At 40.7% G+C, this 23992-nt stretch overlaps 1 protein-coding gene across 3 annotated transcripts in view; it reads left to right on the top strand.

Annotated features, from left to right (window-relative positions):
• The window catches only part of elmod2 (ELMO/CED-12 domain containing 2), a 47532-nt gene extending 27389 nt beyond the window's left edge, over nt 1-20143 (top strand). For all 3 annotated transcript variants that reach the window (XM_069925315.1, XM_069925316.1, XM_069925314.1), the window contains exons 8-9: nt 3317-3450; nt 18239-20143. In XM_069925315.1, the coding sequence (XP_069781416.1) occupies nt 3317-3450; nt 18239-18393 (289 nt within the window). In that variant the 3' untranslated portion in view covers nt 18394-20143. The remainder of the gene's footprint in view (nt 1-3316; nt 3451-18238) is intronic.
• Nucleotides 20144-23992: the final 3849 nt, after the last annotated feature.

Below are 23992 nucleotides of genomic sequence, written 5' to 3'. Positions count from 1 at the left end.
AGTGTCATCTGCTGCATTCGATGCTCCTGTTGTGCTCTCCTCTACGTCAGAGACACTGGACGCAACTGGGAGCCGAACAAGTTCAGCACCTTTGCCCTGTCCATTGCAATAGTGAGGATCTCCCAGTGACAACCCATTTCAATTCACTGCTCCATTCCCTTGCCAATGTCTGTCCAAGGTTTCGTGCACTGCCAGATTAAGACTACCCACAAATTGGAGGAACAACGCCTCATTCCATCTGGGCATCCTCCAACTAGTTTGCATTAACATTGACTTCTCAAGTTTAAAGTTAGTTCTCCTCTCTTTCTTTCCCCCTCCCCCCCTTTCTCCTATCCATATCCAATTATTGTCTTTTAGCCTATGCTTCCCTTCTCTCCTAGTTTTTTTTAAATTCAGACACTGCTTATTGCTCATACCTTGAAGAAAGGGTTCGGTCCCAAAACATCAATTATCTATCTTTACCTTCTATGGATGCCACGAGATCTGCTGAGTTCGTCCAGCATTTGATTTTTACCACAGTCACAGTGACTGCAAACATTAGTGCTTCATTCCATTCATATATAGCATCTATTTTGCAGGAATCTGGAATCAATATTTCCATATATTTTATTTGTTTAATTGCACATACAGAAGGAAATGCACAATAATTCAGGTTTAGACGTCTAAGACATATTTTATAAAATATATCTAAAGCTATTAGCCATGAGTAGAAAGCCTGATACAAGATGTGATTTTTTTTTTTTAATTAAAAAAAAAAACTCTTCATGGATTCAATTCTTCCTTAATGCAGAAATAGAACCATAGAACATTACAGCACAGAAACCGACCCATTCGGCCTTCTAGTCTGTGCTGAACCTTTTTTGTCTAGTTCCACTGTCCTGCACCCAGCCCATAGCCCTCCATACCTCTCCCAATCATGTATCTGTCCAAATTCTTAAATGTTCAAATTGACCCCACATTCACCACTTCAGCTGGCAGCTTGTTCCACCACTCTCGTGTGAAGAAGTCTCCCCTCCTGTTCCTCCTAAACCTTTCCCTTTTCACTCTTAACTCATGTTCTCTGGCTTGTATCTCACCTATCATCAATGGAAAAAACCTATCTATATTTACTCTGTCTATCCTCCTCATAATTTTAAATACCTCTATCAAATGTCCCCTCATTCTTCTACACTCTTTCCTTGTAACTCAGTTATTGAAGTCTGGGTAATATCCTAGTAAATCTTCTCTGCACTCAATCTCTCATATCTTTTTTGTAGTTAGGTGACCAAAATTGCACACAATGCTCAAATTTGGCCTCACCAATGTCTTTTACAACTTTACCAGAACATCCCAACTCCTATACTCAATACAGGTATGTGCTATTTAACGTCCCCGATGTGTTCTATGAAATTGGGCATTATGCATTGAGGACATTGTGCAAACACCATGTTATATACTTAGCAAAGCTCTATGGGATACTGTGGTGTACCTGTAAACTTTTTATTTGTACGTAGGGATCAATGTGGGGAAAGACACACGGCAGAGAGCAGGGCAAACACTGGACTCTGGAGAGAGAGCGGGATAGTAGGATCAGTATGGGGACTGACTTGGGGCTCTGGGGTGAGAGTGCGGCAGTGGGATCAGTGTGGGGACGGACATGAGGTTATAGTCAGATCAGTTTGGGAATACAGTATACAATTTCCTATAGCTATTGTTACAAGATCAAACCTGCAACCACAAAGAAGGCATATCACAGGGGTAAAGATGAACAATTACTTTATTAACAAAAATTTACCTTCAAACTTTAATTCAAAATCCCCCCTTTTTAACAATGCCCACTGGTTACTATGCAAATCTCTATAGCCGTGTAAAACTAATAAATTCCCCAGCCTAAATATACCATATGTAATTAAAGTCTAAGTTCTATTTCCAACCAGCCCACAAAAAAAACTTAAGACACAAACACAAAACACACAAAACTCACAAAACTTCGATCTCAATTGAAGCAAAGATCATAAACAAAATTCAGTTTGTTTGGTAAACTGAAGCCAAAAGATCTTTGAGAGAGAGAGAGAGAGAGCACAAAATTCAAAGTTGTCTTCTTGTGTTGCTTGAAGAGAGAGGAACCACTGGCTTGATCCTTCTGGCTGCCTTCGAAATGTTCATCCTTTTTGAAATCCCAACATTCTAAACTGTTCTCCAGACCATGATTTGTGCTCTGGGCCGCCTTCCACTCCACAGCACCACCCAGTGGCAGTTTATCATCCATGTCCAGAATTTTTTTTTTCATTTTCTGCATATGCTCAGTCCGTCTCCCACTCTCTCAGCAGTCCACCTTCACCTTGGTTCTCTAAGGCAAACTGTCACTTTTTAACATAAAACCATGCAACACATCGGCCAACACGCAACACCGAACTCTAACACTAGCAATCACTTTTTTCTAAATTGCTGTGGACTTGCTCATGGTAACTGAATAATTATGGAACCACATGTATGCGGTCGTCCGTTGCCCGAACGGACATTAAGCGGTGCATAACTGTACTTTGATTTATGAAGGCCAATATGTCAAAAGATCTATTTAGAACCCTATGCACTGTGATGCCCCTGTCAGCGAATTGTGTATCATTATTCACAGATCCCGCTATTCTACGGCACCTCCTCGGTACCCAACCATTTACTATGTGTCCTTTCTTGGTTTATCCTTCCAAAATGCAACACATCACATTTGTCTGCATTAGATTCCAACTGCCATTTTTCCAGCTGGTCCAGATCCCTCTGCATGCTTTGAAAATCTTCTTCACTGTCCACAATGTTGCCAATCTTAGTGTCATCTGCAAACTTGCTGATCCTATTTACTAAATTATCATCGATTATAAATGACAAACACCAATGGTACTAGCGCTGATCCCTGAGGCACACCACTAGTGAGGGCCTCCAGTCTGAGAAGCATTCATCCACTACCACTCTCTGGCTTCTCCCGTCAAATTCATTTCACGACTTCACCATGAATACCTAGCATCTAAACCTTACAGACTAACTTTGAATAATGATTAAATATTCCTAGAGATAATATCTGCCTGTGAGGAGATTTCAGCAGCTGATGAGTTAAAGGGAAGTAGCAGATGAGGGAAAAATCAATGTCTGAACCTTGCTTACTAATATCCCATGTGGGGCCTTGTCTAAGGCTTTACTAAAGTCCATGTAGACAACATCTGTAGCATTTTCTTTGTCAACTTTCCTGGTAACCTCCTTGAATTAAAATGGCTGTTTTTGGAGGCTTCAGAATGTGAATGCATTTGAAATCCATTTAACAAATTATGTATGTTACCAATTTCAGATATTCCTATGCTATCGTTGGAATAAATCTCACCGAAATGGCTTACAGTATGATGAAGACTGGGTTGTTAAAACCTCATCTTTACAACCTTGTGTCTGGCGTTCCTCAGATGCATGATTTTCATGAGTTTTATTGTAAGTATTTTAAAATGTCTCCTTCCACCTCCAGTTTGCTGCTTGCTTCCCACTCTACTATGTTTTGTTTTGCTACAATAGCAAATAACTTTTTTCAGTGAGTTAATATCCAGGCTGTGGTAACTTTTAATTAACAACTACCCTGTGATTTATTATAGCTATATGATTAATTTGCATCAATAATTAGTATAATTGCAGCACATCCCTTTCTTGGACTATGGGGTAATGTTATTTTCTCCATGCACATCTTTGATATCATTACATACCTGAGACCAGTTCTTTCCATTTTTTACAACTCTTAAGATTTAAGATCAATTTTTATTCTGTTTTTGGTCTTTCATTTTCATTTAATCTTTCACACATGATGATGAAATTTTCAATATAGGAAATGCAGCCAATAACATATCTTTTAATAAGTGGCCCATCATGATTCTTCAAAAAGTGACCCATTGCTTCTGATTATCTACTTAAACTTACTTCCTCCAACTTAAGTTTGCAGATTATACTCCTAATAGTCTTTTGAGAGTTGCAGCACATTGGGTGTTTACCTATCTATTTCTTTCTTTGGCTTGGCTTCGCGGACGAAGATTTATGGAGGGGGTAAAAAGTCCACGTCAGCTGCAGGCTCGTTTGTGGCTGACAAGTCCGATGCGGGACAGGCAGACACGATTGCAGCGGTTGCAGGGGAAAATTGGTTGGTTGGGGTTGGGTGTTGGGTTTTTCCTCCTTTGCCTTTTGTCAGTGAGGTGGGCTCTGCGGTCTTCTTCAAAGGAGGTTGCTGCCCGCCGACGATGTATTCCCATATCTTCTGTCATTAACTTGGTACCAAACATCAAGTGACCCAACTTAAACTTGCATTAAAATTTAATATTTGGATTATACTGTGTAATGCATTGACTTTTTAAAATAAAGTTATACACTTTGAAGAAGTATTTCTTTTTAAACTGTTTTAGCTCTCACTTCAGCTGAATCAGATAGCTATTGTAATGGATTTATGTTGATGCTTAGTATAAGGTTAAAACTATATTTTGCCTAGATATGGTTTAATAAGATAGTTGTGGGTTGATACATAGAAAAAAAAAACATAGCAGATAGGAGCAGGAGTAGGTCATTCGAACATTCGAGCCTGCTCCGCCATTCAACGAGATCATGGCTGATCTTAAAGTTCAGTACCCCGTCCCCACCTTCTCTCCGTAACCTTTAATACCCTTATACTGAAGAAATAGATCTAATTCCCTCTTAAATAGATTTAATGAACCTGCCTCTACTGCCCTCTGTGGCAATGAATTCCACAGATTCACCACCCTCTGGGTAAAGAAATTCCTCCTCATCTCGGTCCTAAATGGTTTGCCTATTATCCTCAAACCATGGCCCCGGGTTCTGGATTTTCCCATCATTGGAAACATCCCATCTGCATCCATCCTCTCCAGTCCTACCAGAATTTTATATGTCTCTATGAGATCCCCTCTCAATCTTCTAAACTCCAGCGAGTGCAATCCCAATTTGTGCAATCTTTCCTCATAAGTCATTCTTGCCATTCCAGCTATCAGCCTGGTGAATCGCCTCTGCACTCCCTCCATTGCAAGAACATCCTTCCTTAGATAAGGTGACCAAAACTGCACACAATACTCCAGGTGGGGTCTCACCAAGGCCCTGTACAGCTGCAGTAAGGTATCCTTGTTCCTATACCCAAACCCTCTTGATATGAAGGCCAACATACCATTTGCCTTTTTAACCTCCTGCTGTACCTGCATGCTCGCCTTCAGAGACTGGTGTACAAGAACCCCTAGGTCTCTCTGCACTTCCCCATCTCTTAATCTATTGCCATACAGGGTCACACAGGTCACAGCACATTTATAGAGAACCATTGTTTTCTGAAAAGAGTGTTCATTTTCGGAGTCGATGTGCCTTGGATAGACAGAGCTAATGGATTTCAAATGGTTCTTAATTATTCAAGAACTGCTGAAGGAAGCCATGTGTTTTTGATCAAAGCCTCTTGAACAGAGATGAGGTCAGGTTGTTATGGATGTGGAATGGTTTTGAAAAAGGAACAAAATTTTGGTTTCCAAGAATTAGGATTCACCTTGGTGATAATGTAACAGTCACTTGATTTGGAGAAATCTATTACTGAATTCAGACATTGAGTTTGTTTTGGAAGAGTTTAGTTTAGAGCAGAAATGGCCAACCTTTTAATTTTAATTTTTTAATTTAGACATACATCACGGTAACAGGCTATTTTGACCCACAAGTCCATGCCGGAGGTGAAGATTAATTGGGTGGCATGGACTCATGGGCCGAAATGGGCTGTTACCGTGCTGTATGTCTAAATTAAAAATTTTAAATTAAAAAGGTTGGCCACTTCTGGTTTAGAGAGTACAGAAGTCAAAACCCTTGTGATGTGGGTTGAAACCTTGTGAAAGACAGGGTTGAGTTAGAGTAACCAGAATTGGGGCTGTTGTGTTACTCCTGGGAAAAGGGAGCACAGAATAAGTGGGTTTTGAATTAATGAAGACCACATCGCTGTCTCTTTGGAACTCTATTTTTGTGTGGCCACTTTGATTAACCATTGTCTGGTTTGTGACTTCATTGTGGAAGAAGATAATCACATTTGTTTAACCCTTGTCTGGGTTTGTGAATTTATAGTGGAAGGAAATAGCATATTGTGAGTAAAGAGGCCTGAAGATATAATGTTTAAAAGCACTTTATAATTTTTCTGAACTGTAAAATGATGCTGAAGGTCTTAAATTCAGTCTTGCTTGAAGTTTTAAAGATTGATTTTTCAGAATGGGACTTTAATTATGTATACAATGTAGTGGCCTACGTGCAGAGACATGGACTGGACAGCAAAATGGCCAGCAACCTTGTGGACCTGGGGATGAAGCCAGCCATCATCCCAGGCGACATCCACACATCAGAAAGATGGGGAACGCTGGCCAATCCTATGTTGCAGGGCCCTGACATCAGTGCCAGGGGCCCATATAAGCACAATGGCCAGAGCAATAAAGCTGACTCTTTTTCAAAGGCTTTGGTGAGTGTGTCATCCTTCTCCACACTCGTCTTAACAAGTACGCTACATTGGTGACCCCAACAGGTCCCACCAGCAGTTGTACCTGAAGATGACAGATCAAACAGAGCCAGAAACCATCCATGTAGTCTCTCTCAGGCTTCCAATGTTTTGGGTGTCACAGCCACATGTGTGGTTCGAGCAGGCCAAAGCTCAGCTCCAGCTTCACCACATCGCCATCGCCTCCATCAGGACACAGCGGCAAGGGTCATAGATTTCATATGGCAGCCTCCGGAACAAGGGCCCTCAAAGAGCTACTAGCCCGCACTTTTGGGCTTTCCCAGTGTGAGCGTGCCACCAGATTGCTGCATGTGGACAGATTGGGAAACCGGCCCCCAACTGCCCTAATGAGTGAGATGTTCGCTCTAATTGAGGGCCTCAATCCATGCCTGCTCTTTGAGCAGATCTTTCTGGAGCAGCTGCCTGGTGTTATCCGACTCTTGCTCACGGACAAGGATTTCAGTAACCCTCGGAGGGTCGCCGCCTGGATGGACATGCTCTGGAGAGATAAGAAGGACACCACATCAGCAAGCCCCACAAACATCCCCCGATAAGATCAAGGCCAGGGGAGAGGAAAGTTAAAACCCTGAAACAACTATGCCACTATCATCACGTTGGGGTTCGGAGGCCCGTTGATGCTGCCCACCCTTCGGGTTTCCAGGAAATGCCCTGGCCAACCATCATTGATGGCTGTAGCAATTGGCCCACGTGATAGCCTCCTATATCTGGGACTCACTGTTGGTCAGGTGTTTCCTAGTTGACACTGGTGCAGAGATAAGCATCCTACCCCCCCCCCCCACCCCCCACAGGCCTCAACACCTGCAATGGCAAGCAGGGCCCTGCACTGAGGGCACCCAACAGCTCCTCCATTTGATCTTTTGGGGCCCGCACTATTCCCCTTCATTTTGGCATTACATGGATACATGGATCTTCACCCTCGTGGCATTGGTGCAACAACTCCCATGGGCAGACTTCCTCCAGGCCCACTGCTTGCTTGTCGACCTCAAAGGAAGGTGCTTTGTGCACGCCAAAACCTTTCAGACTTCCCCTCTGGGGGAAGCCAAGTCACCTGCCCTACCTTCCCACCCCCCCCCCCTCCCCACCATCCCCAAAACTCTCAGACAGTGAATTTGCCTGCATCCTGGCAGAGTTCCCCTTGATAGTGGCACCACAGTTCTCCACAGCTGAGCCAAAGCACTGGGTAAGGCACCACATATTGGCTGAGGGCCTCTTTGGAGGTTGGAGACTAAGTGGTGACTACCACTGCCTCAACAAGGCCACCATGCCCGACAGATATGCAGTGCCCCACATCCAAGACTTTGCCGCCAACCTGCACAGGTGTTCTCCAAGGTGGACCTAATCCGGGGTACGCCAATCCCAGTTCACCCCCAGAAAGTCTTTCGACCGAGAGCTGTTGGCACTGTTACTTTTTGAAATGCCAGCATTTCAGGGTGTTCACTGATCACAAGTTGATGATCTTCACCTTTCATGAGGTATCGGACCCATGGTCAGCCTGACAATAGACACTTGTCCTACATGTCCAAGTTTACAACAGACATTCAGCATATTGAGGGGAAAAACAACGTGGTAGCCGACATTTTGTCACTCACTGTGATTGAGTTGGTACAAGTTCTGTTCCAGAGGGTTGACTATGTGGCCCTCACCAAAACACAGCAGCAAGACCCTGAGATTCCTGTTTACAGGACAGCCATCTTCTGCCTCAGGGTAGAGGACATACCCATCGGCCCAGGTAACCTGACACTGCTGTGCACCGTTTCTACCGGCAATCCTGCCCCATCATTCTGGCTGCATGGAGGTGCCAGGTTTTCAATGCCATCCACAACATGGTGCAACTGCAATCCACGGCATGGTCAAAATGGTGGCCATCAGGTTTGTTTGGCATGGCCTTTGTAAAGAGATCAGTCAGTGAGCCAAGACCTGCATGAAATGTCAGTACTCCAAAGTGCATGTTCACACGAGACCACCCACATAGACTTGTGAGCTGGTGCAGCGCAGGTTCAGCCATGTACACATTGACATAGTGGGGCCGTTGCCAGTTTCCAGTGGGGCAAGATACCTCTTGACCATGGTTGACTGCTCCATGAGGTGGATTGAGGCAGTCTTGCTGCCTGATACCACCACAGAGACCTTCACCAGGGTACTGATTGACACATTTGAAGTCCCAGAGCACCTAGCCTCAGACAGGAGGGCACAATTCACCTCTGGGCTCTGGGCAATGTTGGCTAACTTTCTGCGGATGCTGCTTCACCACACCGTGGCGTATAAGACAGACCAATGGGTTGGAGGAGCACTTCCATAGGCACCTCGAAGCAGCCTTGATGTCCCAGCTCAAGGATCCCAACTGGGTGGACGAATACCTTGGGTCCTGTTGGGAATTTGTGCAACACTGAAGGAGGACTTTAATCATCCCTGGGGAGTTACTGGCCCTGATAAATGCCTAGAAGACTCTGTGGTGACCTTTAAACTTGCAACAAAAACTGGGGTCCTTGGTTCTATAGCAACCTCCAAACATGGTGGTTCTATAGCAACCTCCAAACATGGTAGCCAGCACAAATATGGCATCCCAAAGGACCTAAAGACTTGTCAGTATGTATTTGTGAGAAGGGGTGCACACAGGCCATCCTTACAATGACTCTACGAGAGGCCCCACAAGGTCGTTAGGGACAGTAATTCCACCTTCATCCTTAACATCGGCAGTAAAGAGGAAACTTTTACCATCAACTGCCTGAAACTGGCATATCTGGACTGTGATGAGCTGGTTTCCACTGCTCTGCAACTCAGGGGCAGGCCACCTGAGACTAAGGACAATGGCCTGGTTGCTAGTTTTGGGGGGTGGGGGTGGGGGGGGGGTTGTGTAGTGGCCACATCTGAAGACACGGACTGGCCTGCGTGGACCTGGGGGATGACACCAGCTGTCGTCCCAGGTGACCTCCACACAGCAGGTAGATGGGAAACTCTGGCGGGAACACTGGCTAATATCAAGGCCAGGGGAGAGGAAAGTTAATACCCTGAAACAACTATGCCACTATCATCACATTGATAGCCTCCTATATCTGGGACTCGCTGTTGGTCAGGTGTTTCCTAGTTGACACTGGCGCAGAGATAAACGTCCTACCCCTCTCCCCCCCCCCCCCCCCCCCCCCACAGGCCTCAACACCTGCATTGGCAAGCAGGGCCCTGCACTGAGGGCAGCCAACAGCTCCCCCATTTGATCTTTTGGGGCCCACACTATTCCCCTTCATTTTGGCATTTCTTGGATCTTCACCCTCGTGGCATTGGTGCAAACCACTCCCAAGGGCAGACTTCCTCCAGGCCCACTGCTTGCTTGTCGACCTCAAAGGAAGGTGCTTTGTGCACACCAAAACCTATCAGACTTCCCCTGTGGGGGAAGTCGGTGCTCCAGTGACGTGGGGCCCTGACATCAGCACTGGGGCCCATATAAGGGTAATAAGGCTGTCTAGTTTTCCAAGGCTTTGTTGTGCGTGTCTTTCTTCCCCACGGTCACATAGTGCGTACACTAAGACACACATACATTTACGCTTTGTGGGGTTAAATTTAGTTAAATAAGTTTAGAGAGAAGTAAGAAATTGCATGTTGTTAATAGTTTAATTAAAAAATATTGAATTTACTATTATCTGGTGAATTTTACATTGTTGTTCCTGTGTTAGTGCTAACAAGGTCTCTTTAGTCCCAAAAATAATTAAAAAGGTTGTTAGTTGGTAACACTAATTATTTAATGAAAGTTTCATTGAAAACTGCAGAAGAAATAAATTTGCAAACATTGGTTTGATTGAATTGCTAGCACTGAAATTTTTTTCTCCACTGTTGTTTACTTATCTTTTGCTTCTGTTCTTCGCCTTTTTCCCTAATGTCATGTACTTTTATTAGTTATTTTACAATTATATTTAATGCTTTTTTGAATTCACACATGAAAAAGCTAGAAAATATACATGACATAGAACAATACAGCCCAGTACAGGCTTTTCGGCCCTCAATGTTGTTCTGACCCATATTACTTCCAATACAAAATACTAACATCTCTCTACCCCCAATCCTCCATTTTTCTTTCATCCATGTGTCTAAGAGTCTCTTAATGCCCCCAATGTTTCAGCTTCCAGGCACCCACAACTCTGTATTTTAATTTAAAAAAAATAATTACCCCTGATGTCTCACCTAAACTTTGCCTCCCTTAACATTGTACATATGTCCTCTGGTGTTTGCTGGTCCTGCCATGGAAACAGGTGCTGGCTGTCCATCCTATCTGCCTCTCATCATCTCCAAATTGAAAAGACCCAGCTCTCCAAACCTTGCCTCATAAGACTTGCTTCCAAATCCAGGCAACATCCTGGTAAACCTCTGCACCCTTTCCATAGCTTCCACATTCTTCCTATAATGAGGTGACCAGAACTGAATATAATACTCTAAGTGTGGTCTCACCAGAGATTTGTAAAGTTGCAACATGACCTCTACTCCTGTTTTCAATCCCACTATTAATAAATATAAGCATCCATAGACCTTAACTATTCTATCAACCTGTGCGGTGATCTTGAGGACATATAGATTTGGACCACAAGGTCCCTTACTTTTCAAAAATTTTATTTATAATTTTGTAAACAATACAATATAGAATCGTATCCAAATGATATTTACAATTATCAAAATAGAATAAAAATAAATGGTACTGTGCAGAGAGAAAAGTGTAAAATAAAAATAGTACCGATTATATGTGCAAAGCTACTGTGATAACTACCCCACTCTCCCAAAAAGAAAGACAGGATATTAATAAAATAGTAGAATTAAACCAACATAAGGTTCAACCATTGATTTTTTTTTAAAGTGGGGATGGGGTGTAGAAGAGAAAATATTAGATATCCAAACCCATAATATCTAAATATGGTTTCCATATTGTTAATATTATGCCCATTTCTAATATTGTAAGTCACCTTTTCTAAGGGAATACAATTTTGCATCACCCTCTTCCAACAATCAATTTTAAGACGGAAATTCAGATTTCCATGTAATTGCTATACATCTCCTGGTCACTGCCAATGCAACTTTATAAAACATTTTTTTTTAAATTAATATTTTGACAACTTCAATTGGGGTTCCAAATCATATACATTTCCCAAAAGAAAAAGTTCAGGTGTTAATGGTAAACATTTTTATGATTTGTTCCAAAACCTTGCCCGCATCTTTCCAAAATGATGTAACCTTGGTACATGACAGGTAGAATGTAATAAATGTACCAATTTCTGTGACACATCTAAAACATAAATTTAGGAAATTTGGATTAAATTTATTTAATTTATGTGGCATTAAATATAATTGAATAATTTATAGTTAATCTATAGCAAACATTAATTATATCCCTCATACTGTCCCAAAAAATGTCAGACCAGCAAAAAGGATCAATTTCCGTTCCCAAATCCAATTCCCATCTTTCTTTTGATTTATTCAAATCTGGTTTTGGGGATTCCTCCTGAAGTATAAGATACAATTTAGAATCATGAATCACAATCTCCAGTCCAGTAATCTGCGGCAAAATTTGTTCTGGGCTCAATGTGTCCCTTAAAAAAGATCTCAGTTGAAGATGGCAGAAGAACGTATTTTGTGAAATCCCAAATTTATTTTGAATTTGATCAAATGGTATAAGTACCCCTTGCTCACAATAGTCTTCCAAGTATTTAATCCCACATTGGAACCAATTTTCTAAATGTCCATTATCATAATAGGATTGGTAAGAGTCTGTTCTGAGCAAGGGGCATTTTCAACAAGACTCATAATTCATTTCCTTTGTAACCATTAACTAATTCCCAAATACTAATGATATGCTTTACTAATGATGTTTTATTATTCCCCACAAACCTTTCTGAATTCCATTTATAGATCGTCTTCTGCTATCTTTTCTCTAACTTTATGCAGCTCCATATTTATCCATGAATGTTTGTCTCCTCTAGTCTAAGACCTCCACAGCAATCATCAGGATATCATCCCACAGACCATTCAGATCTCAAAATTTCAGATGATTTCTCTGCCATTGTATCCAGCCAAATAGTTCTTCAACCCTGTATAATCTGCTTCTATCTCCTACCCATAATTCACAACTACCCTGCTAGACCTACAGCCCTACTGAACTTATCTCTATATACCTTGGAATCTTCCATTATGTTTTATAAGTGAGAGGCCCATTCAAGATCCCACTTCTCTGCATTAATTCCTTTTCCTCTGTGCCTTTCTTTATTCGTATCTATGTGGATGCCTCTTAAATGCTGTTACTGCTCTCGTCTCTACCAGCTCATTTCAGATACAAGCTACTGTATAGAAAAATTTCTCTGATTTTGTTTTCCCTTCCCCCTTTAATCTTTAGTTTTAGTCCATGGGAAGCAGACTCTGGTTATCTATCCTATCTATGCCTTTCAATGTTACATACTTCTGACATGTTACCTCTCGGCTTTTGCTTGAGGGGAAAATAGATGCAGCCTATCTAATTTAATTCAAGCTCCCACCATCCAGTGCTCTTTTAATGGTCCTCCAATCCACAGCCTAATCTATAAATCTTGTCTTTCTAAAGACTGACTTGTTTCAGTATTAATACATCCCGGCACATGCTTGCTATTGTTTTAGAACCTGAGCAATACAGCCCTTGATGTTGTGCCAACCCATGTATTCCTTCCCTTAAAAAAGAACTAAACCTTCCCTACCCCGTAACCCTCTATTTTTCTTTCATCCATGTGTCTAAGAGTCTCTTAAATACCCCCAATGTTTCAGCCTCTACCACCGTCCATGGGAAGACATTCTAGGCACACACAACTCTTTTTTTTATTTAAAAAAAACACTTACCCCTGATGTGTCTCCTAAACTTCCCTCCCTCAACTTTGTACATGCATCCTCTGGTGTTGGCTGATTCTACTCTGGGAAACAGGTGCTGGCTATCCACGCCTCTCATAATCTTGTAGACATCTATCAAGTCTCCTCTCATCCTTCTCCAAAGAGAAAAGTCCAAGCTCTGTTAACATTGCCTCATAAGACTTGTTTTTTAATCCAAGCAACATCTTGGTAAATCTCCTCTGCATCCTTTCCATAGCTTTCATCTTCTTTCTGAAATGAGGTGGCCAGAACAAAATTCTAAGTGTAGTCTCACCAGAAATTTGTAGAGTTGCAACATGACCTCTCTATTCCTGAATTCATTTCTGCTATTAATTAAGTCCAGTATCCCATAGGCTGCCTTAATATCCTATCAACCTGTGTGGTTACCTTGAGTGATGTACATATTTGTACCCCGAGGTCCCTCTGTTCATCTGCACTCTTAAGTAACTGACCATTAATCCTATACTCAGCATTCTGGTTTGTCCTTCCAAAATGTCCTCACACTTATGTGGATTGAAATTCATCTGACACTTTTCTGCCCAACTCTATTTGTCTATATTCTTTTGTAACCACCCACAACTCCTCCAACTTTTGTCATCCACAAACTTACTGACCCATCCTTCTGCCTCTTCATCCAGGTCATTTATAAAAATAGCCAAGATCAGGGGTCCCAGTACAGATTCCTGCAGAACTCCACTGTCACCAACCTCCAGACAGAATACTTCCACTTCTACTACGTTCTGATACCATTATGAAGCATTCTACTACTATTAGACCACTTCCTCCTTCCATTATCACTGCTTTATAATTTAATTTCTCCTACATTCTATCCTGCTTTTCATTTGCCTCTGTTTTACCTTTTATATAGATAGGCCACCAATCTGAAATGTTTATTCTGTCTCTAACTGTTATCCAAGTTGCTGAGTATTTAATTTCAATTTTCAGCATTTTCCATGTTTTATCTCTCAAAAATATTTTCAAATATCTAGGAGATTCAGATGATTCTGTTACTTTCTCATATATAATCCAGATATAATTTACAGTGACATGTAGATAATTTTTGATGTGTTTGTTAGTTTCTGCTGGCTCTATGCAATCCTTTTCAACTCCTTCGATAGTTATCACCTTCAGCATTTTTTCTGATACTTTTGTGAAAGCTGTAGCATGCCGCAGATTTAATAGCTCCATTATTGGTAGCAGTGCCTTCAGCTACCAAGACTGTTAACCTGTGAATTTTTTCCCAATAGCTTTTTGCCACCCTTCACTTTTAAGACCATATTGTCAAATCCCTGGTATCTGGAATTCATGCAACTGGCAAAAAAAATTGAGGAAAATAAATTGAAAGAAATTAATAAATAGGAATAAAATAGTAGGTTATATGTGCATTTAAAATTGTAAAAGAAAATTCTCTGAAGTAACACAAACTTATGGTGAAGATGGGAGCAAATATTTCATCCAGTGGAGTGCCTTGGTTGTGCTTTGTTCATAGCAGCTGTTTAAATGTGTGAAACTGTGTCAGAAGGGAAAGGTTCAGTGGGTTCAAAGAATAGTGGGTTGGGATGGGCTGAACCTTTATTGAAACACATGCAAGGAGATTAGGGATAACATATGCAAGTATTCTCAATCACACAACAGTGCAAACAGTCACATCAGACTTGACACTACTGATACCAGTAACTGCTTACATTCTCACAAGCACAGTACAACCCAGTCCTATCAGACTTAATACCACTGATATTAGCAACTATTCTTTCTTTGGCTTGGCTTCGCGGACGAAGATTTATGGAGGGGTAATGTCCACGTCAGCTGCAGGCTCGTTTGTGGCTGACAAGTCCGATGCGGGACAGGCAGACAAGGTTGCAGCGGTTGCAAGGGAAAATTGGTGGGTTGGGGTTGGGTGTTGGGTTTTTCCTCCTTTGACTTTTGTCAGTGAGGTGGGCTCTGCAGTCTTCTTCAAAGGAGGTTGCTGCCCGCCAAACTGTGAGGCGCCAAGATGCACGGTTTGAGGCGATATCAGCCCACTGGCGGTGGTCAATGTGGCAGGGACCAAGAGATTTCTTTAGGCAGTCCTTGTACCTCTTCTTTGGTGCACCCCTGTCTCGGTGGCCAGTGGAGAGCTTGCCATAGAACACGATCTTGGGAAGGGGATGGTCCTCCATTCTGGAGACGTGACCTACCCAGCGCAGTTTGATCTTCAGCAGCGTGGATTCGGTGCTGTCAGCCTCTGCCATCTCGAGTACTTCGAGCCGTTGTCATACCCACACTCCTGTTTGGCTCCGAATCATGGGTCCTCTACTGGCATCACCTAAGGCTCCTAGAACGCTTCCACCAGCGTTGTCTCTGCTCCATCCTCAACATTCATTGGAGCGACTTCATCTCCAACATCGAAGTACTCGATTAGCAACTATATATACTGTCTTACTGCAGCCAAGTACTAGATTCTATCCACTACTCCTTGTCTAATGTGGGCATAGCTCTGATGCTATCTACAACAGTCCCAACCCCTATGTATTACACACTTTTGCACCAATTCCTCCTACATTGTTCACATTAGGCCTCGTGTGAGATCTGAAGAAATAGAGGCCAAGACATGGTGGATGAAGAGCTGGTTGATGCTACTCACCTTTTGAGACGACTCGCTTAGTGTTTCCTTATTCCTGTTTAGTAAATGCCACCTAGGTCAGAGGCTTTATTTGTAAATTTGGTGGAGTCTTTATACCACTTTTATATAGAGTTTGCAATATTTTGGTTACCTCTCCCCAAATATTTTTTAATGATTTATATATTAGAAAAAAAAGTCAATGTTTTTGTTATCATATTCCAGGAGCTTTTTTTATTAAAAAAATGTGTTTTATTAAAGGAGCAAATTAAAGGAAATGTTTATTGTTTAAAATATGATGCAAATATTTTCAATCTGACTGTCTTAATATTCAATAATTTTTAGTTCAATTTGGAGATTCAACATTCTTTTAGATTAAATTGACAGGTAATAAGCCATTCTGGCCCAGAACCCCAGGCTATCCAAATACACCAATTAGCCTACAAACCTGATACATTTTTGGATGATTGGAGAAAATGGATGCACTCGGGGAAAACCCATGCAGACATGGGAGAACTTACAAATTCCTTACAAATAGGGCTGATTTGAACCGGGGTCGGGGTCACTGTAATAGGGTTGCACTAACTAACTAGTACACTAACTGTAATTCCTTCAATCTCCTTTACCTCTGGCAATATTTTTTCTGTCATGCTACAAACTAACAACCCTTTCTGTTATTTTTGGGACTAAAGGCACTTTGTCAGCACTAACACAGAAACCGCAATGAAAAATTCACAAGACAATGGTAAATTCAAAATAATAGTTTTGTATTAAACTATTAATAACACAACATTTCTTGCATATCTCTAAATGTAACCCCACTATGCACAAATGCAAGTGTGTGTGTGTAAAAACTCAATTTTAAAACTTCAGCATCATTTTAGTCTTGTTTGAAGGTCTTAAATTCTCAGTTCAGAAATTATTACAAAGTATTATTGCAAAGTATATCTTCAGGTCTCTTTACTCACAATTCTTCACTCTTTTCAAAGAGACAGGGAATGTGGCTATTTTCTTCCACAATGAATTCACAAAGTGGAATAGACCCAGTAGAATTCTATCCTCTTTTCCAAAGAGACAGCAAAGTGGTCTTTCTTATTTCAAAAGCCACTGATTCTGTGTTCCCCTTTTCCCAGGAGTAACGCACACAACTGCACCTGTTCTGGTTACTGTAACTCAACCCTGTCTTCCACATGGTTTCACCCCTGTTTGTCACAGGGTTTTGACTTCTGTAAAGTCCAAACTGAACTCTTCCAAAAATGTCTGAATTTGATCATATATTTCTCCAAATCATGACAGATGCATCATCAACAAGGTCCGTCCCAATTCTTGGAAACCACATGACTATCAGTTTTATTTCTACCAAAATTCCATTCCATAAAAACCTCTGCCCTCGCCTCTGTTTAAAAACAGATGGCTTTTTCAGCAGTTTTTATTCTTAAGATAGTCATTTTTTAATAAAGCAAACAATCTGCTGTTCTTGAATAATTAATGAACCCCTTCAGATCCATTAGCTCTGTCTTTCCAATAAGCTGCGACTCTGAGAATAAACTCTCTTCTCTGAAAACCATGGTTCTCTGTAAATGTGCTGGGACCTGTACCAACCCACAACTAACTTGTTAAGAATACAGATACTGTAGCTGACTGCTACAAAGAAACTCACACACTTGGAGTGTGGGAGGCTGAACTCTGAGATTTATTGAGACTGGAAAGGCTCCTTTTATACAGTTGGAGTTCCTGGTATTTGTTTGATTGGCTGACATCAGCTGCATGAATAACAATAGCAGGTGGGAACATTCTTGCATGTAAATACCCTTCTTCCCCAGCCTGTTATTGATCTGTTAGCTGGTCAGCTTGGCCAGTGCCATTTTAGGGCTGCTGGTCTTGTACTGCTCCAGCTTTCAACTGTGCCGGACTCTGTGCTGTTTGCTACCACGTGCACTGCGCGATGTGTCGGCTCGATCTCCGTGGTGGTGGGCCACCACAATACAATATTTTAACCATAATTTACTTTGCTAAGACATTTTTATATATGAGAAATATAGTTTAACATTGAAGGTTAGCACAAATCCATTACAGTAGAACTTGAAAATAGTCTTGGAGTTCAATACACAGATCAGAGACTTGCACACTGGAATTCATTTAGGCATTAGATTGATCACAAGCCAGTAAATGGACAGAATAGAGGTGAAACAGTGATTTCCAGTAACTATAAATGTTTTTTTTAAATTTTGTTTTAGGTTATCTGATGTATGAATTTAATAATTTCTGGTTCAAAGAGGAGCCAACCAGCATTATGGAATTCAATTACTACAGAGAACAGTTTCACAAAAGGGTAAAAGAACTCTTGCTTGATCCTAACTCAGTGCTTACCTTGAAAGCAAATGGACAATGAAATACAGAACATGAAACCCATGGAATTATTTGAACAAAGGGAGTTTATTGCAGTGGATCTGTGGTCTCTCAGTGAATGTTTCTTTAAATAAAAACCTATCACCTTTGTGAATGAAATTTAGAATGAGTCCATTTTCAACATAAATCAAAACTGTTTCAAGGTGTCTTGTATTTATCCATACAAATAGGGATAATTTATAGTACACTACAGTAATGGAAATGGCACTCATTGAAGCAGATAGTAAAATGTAAATGACTGATTTTTCAGTTCTGCCTGTAACATATACCCATTTAAAAATGACTGTTACTTTTGCTGTCAACACAGAGCTCCAGGAAAATGTGCACGAATTGTTTTAATTATATCTGACTTGTTTTAATCCTTTAAAATAACTAGATATTGTTTTGGAATAATAATAAGACTGATCTCACTGAAAACAAAGCTCGTTTCTCATTGTGAATTTTTCAGTTGTGATTACTGTTTTGGAAACTGATCATGATAAAACAAAACACACCACAGGGATGGAGGGAAAACGGGTGGCACATTAAACCCCACCATGGCATTTCCACATATTTTAAGAACACGTCATCACTTGTACATCCTGTAAGCCTAATTATTCCAGTAATATTCAGTTTTAATCTGGCATGTTTGTTTTCAAAAATTCTTGCGGATACACTTACAAATCTTTCAATTGAAGCATCATTAGCTGTGACAAATTTCAAATTGTTGACAATCTTCTACAGTTAAGTGGAGGTCCTCATGAAGTATGAATCTTCATATTTTGTGCTTTTGTCACAGTGTGAACTATTTGCAGATCATTGTGTTCACCGTGAACATTTCAGGCAAATTTGTTACACCAAAAAATATAATGGTTGATAGAGGTTATGAAGGGCACAAGAAAAATGTACATTATCTTGTTGTTTTGGGGTTTTTTAACCTCCTCTCAGGATGACAGCAGTAGGTGATGTTTTTTTTCCCAAGCACCTTTCCTGCTTTTTATTGAAGATTGGTGGTTATATACTAATAAACAATCAGATGTTTTGTATTTATTACTGGTGAGATTAATCTAGATGACACATTTGTACTTGAATGTTATTAATTTTTTGAACAAGATGCTTACCAGAAAAGGATGCCCTGTTTAAAGTTAGTATAGATTTGTACCAAATGGTTTACATTATAGGTGAGAGGATAGAACTTGTTTTATGAACTTTTGCTCAATTAAAATTAAACCTGCAACAGCTAAGTGCATGTGGTATTTACTTTTTTTTGTATGCGAGTCTCTGATCATTGGATTCAGACAATGCAATTGTAGAAAAAAATGTTGTCTATTCATAAACATTAAACCCTATGGATGAAAAATGTTTTTGCATCAATTACTGTGAAGAAAACAGCATGTTGTTGCAGGTCTCCTTTTTGTAATTTTCACAAATATCTTCATGCCAAATTTATGGCCATTAGGTATTTTTGCAAATTTCTTTCTACACATTGCTTTAGAAATTGATGTTTTAATGTATTCAGTTTGCACCACTCGAAGGAATGAATACTGAATTTTTTTTGATGGCTGACCACAGCGCATTTGGTTAAATAAATATTTACATTTCTGGTGAATTTCTGCGTGAGAAAACTGCCAGTATTCTTAAATGTGTTGCTCTCAGACTCAATACTACATTATTTGTTTCCATCTTTCCAATTGAAGTTATGTATTTAAACTTTTTTCTAAATAAATCCATCCATGTCAAATGGAAAACATTCATTTTAACTTGTCGCTTATTTTCTGAAATTTTGAATAATTTCTTGAGTATTTTATTGATTCTTAGTGTGCTCTCAATAGCAGAGAATACATGCTTTTTAACACTTGAACTCGGTTGATATTCTTGGAGCCAAGTGATCAATAATTTGGCAGCAATGCTGGAATGAATTCACCAGGCTATTTAAATAAAGAACTTATCTTCTGATCAGTTAGCCTCTACTTGTGCTTTTACACTTCTATTTGAAACAGTCCCTCATATTCCCTTCCTTCCGTCTCGTTCTCATAGCTAACTTTTTACATTTCCCTATCTGCTGAAAATAACTGACAGTTCTGTGGAACGTTCTACTCTTGAGCTAGCAAGAGAACAAGTTATTTTACTTTTTAATCTTAGATTTGGCGATCATTTAAATTTTTCATATAGTCTTTTTTAAACAATGAAGAAAATTATTTGTTGAATTAGTCTAAGGAAGCATTGAATTGGACAATTATTTTTGAGTAGCATGGCCCAATGTCTTGAACTTTGATAGTTAATTTGGAGGAATAAAGTAGAAATTAATCATTAAAGATTAGATGTGGTCATTAATTAATAAAACTTTAGGAGAGTAGGAAGAGTGGAGTATGTTGCTCCAAAGGATGTGGGTTAAATTTATGCAATTCACCTTGGTTAGACATTGTGATTAAGGATGCCTTGCTTCCACTCACTCTTTGGCTTCTTCATTGTTTCTTTTCCTTATTTTTATTAACAAAGGAAATAACAAAAGCACTTAGCTACACTAAGTTTGGCAACCATATTAAAATGAATAGCAACATCACTAATGTGAACCACTGAGTGGAAATGATGGTCAGAGGAGCTGCTACCACATTTCTGACTTCTGCCTTGTTATTACATAATTGTGCTGCGGAGTCATCAACTTAGCCAAACATCATCCAAGTCAATGAAACTGAAAAAATGCACATTCCCAGAATTGAACACTTCTCATATCCCTAAAAGTGAGAGGGAGTGGAAGATGCTGTTGTCACAATCTTCCAAAATCATGTTGATTCAGAAATTTGAATAGCCACTGAAATTCAGCCACACCTTGTTAAAAGTTAATTTTCCAAAATCTTCCATGGTCTTGTTATACCTTTAATTTGTTTCCCCACTTCCCTCCCACCCCCTCAAAATGTCCCTAACCTCAACCAGTTCTCTAATCCTCCAACATCTCTACATACTCTCAATTCTCATTTCTTGTCTATGCCTGAATTGCAGTTACCCTGACTCAACTTCCTAGGCAATAAGCTCTGAAATGCTTTCATATGGTATGTTGCTATTGTCTGTTCAAGCAATTTTTAAACATGCAAGGTTATAGGCTAATTGATGGACTTAAATAGTGCAGATTTGTAACAAAAACATAATGCTGAAAAACAGAATGTACCTGTGAAAGGGTGCAAGCCAAAGCCCAGGAACAGTAAAGCCCCCAGAAAGAGGTTCAATATTGGAAACCTGCAGTCAGACGAAGTGAGAGGAAACTTCCAGGCAAACCTCAAAGCAAAGCTCGATGCAATCCGCCTCATGGACTCGTCCCCTGAAACCCTCTGGGATCAGCTGAAGACTACCATACTGCAATCCACTGAAGAGGTACTGGGCTTCTCCTCCAGGAAAAACAAGGACTGGTTCGACAAAAACAACCAGGAAATCCAGGAGCTGCTGGCAAAGAAGCGAGCTGCCCACCAGGCTCACCTTACAAAGCCATCCTGGCCAGAGAAGAAACAAGCCTTCCGTCGTGCATGCAGCCATCCAGTGCAAACTCCGGGAGATCCAAAATGAGAGGTGGACTAGCCTCGCCAAACGAACCCAGCTCAGCGCGGACATTGGCGACTTCATGGGTTTTTACGAGGCTCTAAAGGCTGTGTACGGCCCCTCATCCCAAGTCCAAAGCCCGCTGCGCAGCTCAGACGGCAAAGTCCTCCTCAGTGACAAGATCTCCATCCTCGACCGATGGTCAGAACACTTCCAATCTCTTTTCAGTGCCAACCGCTCAGTCCAAGATTCCACCCTGCTCCAGCTCCCTCAACAGCCCCAAAGGCTAGAGCTGGATGAGGTCCTCACTCAGGAAGAGACATATAAGGCAATTGAACAACTGAAAAGTGGCAAAGCATCAGGTATGGATGGAATCCCCCCCAGAGGTCTGGAAGGCTGGCGGCAAAACTCTGCATGTCAAACTGCATGAGCTTTTCAAGCTTTGCTGGGACCAAGGAAAACTGCCTCAGGACCTTCGTGATGCCATCATCATCACCCTGTACAAAAACAAAGGCGAGAAATCAGACTGCTCAAACTACAGGGGAATCACGCTGCTCTCCATTGCAGGCAAAATCTTCGCTAGGATTCTCCTAAATAGAATAATACCTAGTGTCGCCGAGACCTGTGAAAGGGTGCAGACCACATCAAGCTAATCACTGGTTCAGGCAATATTTGTGGAAAGAAATGGTCGATGCCTCGTGTAGAAGATGATTTTGTCAAAATTGGCAATGAGAGAAACCAAGTTACTTTTAATTCACGGAGGAGATGAGGAAGAGATGGACAGGACAAGAGGAATATCTGTGGTTAACAAAGTTACTTTAGAGTTGGCCAACTTGCTTTCTCCACATCAGCAAAATATTTGCAATTCCACATTCAGTGCGGATCAGTAACATCTCCTCATTGAAAATCCACAAAAGGGCATCCCTAAGTTGCATGCTTATCCCACTGATCTGCTCTTGACACCCATAACTGTAAGGCTAGGAACAATTCAAATGCTTTCTACAAACTTGCTGATGACACCATGGTTGTCAGCAGAATCAAAGATGGCAATGAGGAAGTGTACAGGAGTGAGGTAGATCAGCTTGTTGAGTGGTATCATAACAATAACTTTGCCCTCAAAGTTAGCAAAACTAAGGAATTGACTGGACTTCTGGAAGGGGAAAACAGGAGGTCATGAAGCAGTCCTCATCTAGGGGTCAGCATTAAAGAGGGAAAGGAACTACAAATTCCTGGATGTCAACATCTCTTAAGATCTATCCTGGGGCATCATTTTGTTGCAATAATGAAGAAGACATCATGATTATACTTCATTGGTGACACACCAAATCTCCTGAAACTCCTAAAGATTTGCAAATTTCTACAGATGTATCATGGAGAGCTTTCTGACTGGTAAGAGGGTTCTAATTTCATCCAGTGCAATCACAGGGATTAGACTTCACTCCATTAAGGACATCTTTAAAAGGTATTATCTCAAGAAAGGACCCTCACCACCCAGGCTATGCCCTTTTCTCACTGCTGTCATCAGGAGGGAGCCTGAAGATACACACCCAACATTACAAAAACAGCTTCTTACCCTTTGCCATCAGATTTCCAAACAGAAACTGAACATATAGACACTACCTCACTTTTTTTTCTTTTTGCAATAGTTATTTATTTTTAAAATCTTGTATTGGAACTGTAATTTATAGCAATTTTGTTTCCACATAACTAATTTTCGTGACATGTCCATGACAATAAATCTGATTCTGATTATCTAATTCTGAAGTGCCTTTTGCTAAATAGATATTTTAATGATTTTGATAACTTTTTTCCAGTTTCAATTTTGTAACTCACTTTCTGTTTAGTTTTTATTTTAATTCACAAAAAAAATTCATTAAAATCACATTTGTTTGTTAACTGCCATACAATCTATAGTTGTTAATTTATCCTTGTAAAGTACCATAAATATTCATGTATAATGCAAAATAATTTACCCCCTTTTTCCCCCATGTTATACACGGGGCAATATTTTTTTTTTAATTATGCAACTCGCAGGGCGGCTCAGGCAAGCAAGCGGTAGCCAGCAGCGCGAC

The sequence above is a fragment of the Narcine bancroftii genome, chromosome 3 (genome assembly GCF_036971445.1).
Source record: "Narcine bancroftii isolate sNarBan1 chromosome 3, sNarBan1.hap1, whole genome shotgun sequence".
In the NCBI taxonomy this organism is placed as follows: domain Eukaryota; kingdom Metazoa; phylum Chordata; class Chondrichthyes; order Torpediniformes; family Narcinidae; genus Narcine; species Narcine bancroftii.
Note: the sequence above shows the minus strand (reverse complement) of the source record. Positions and strands in the feature narration are given on the sequence as shown.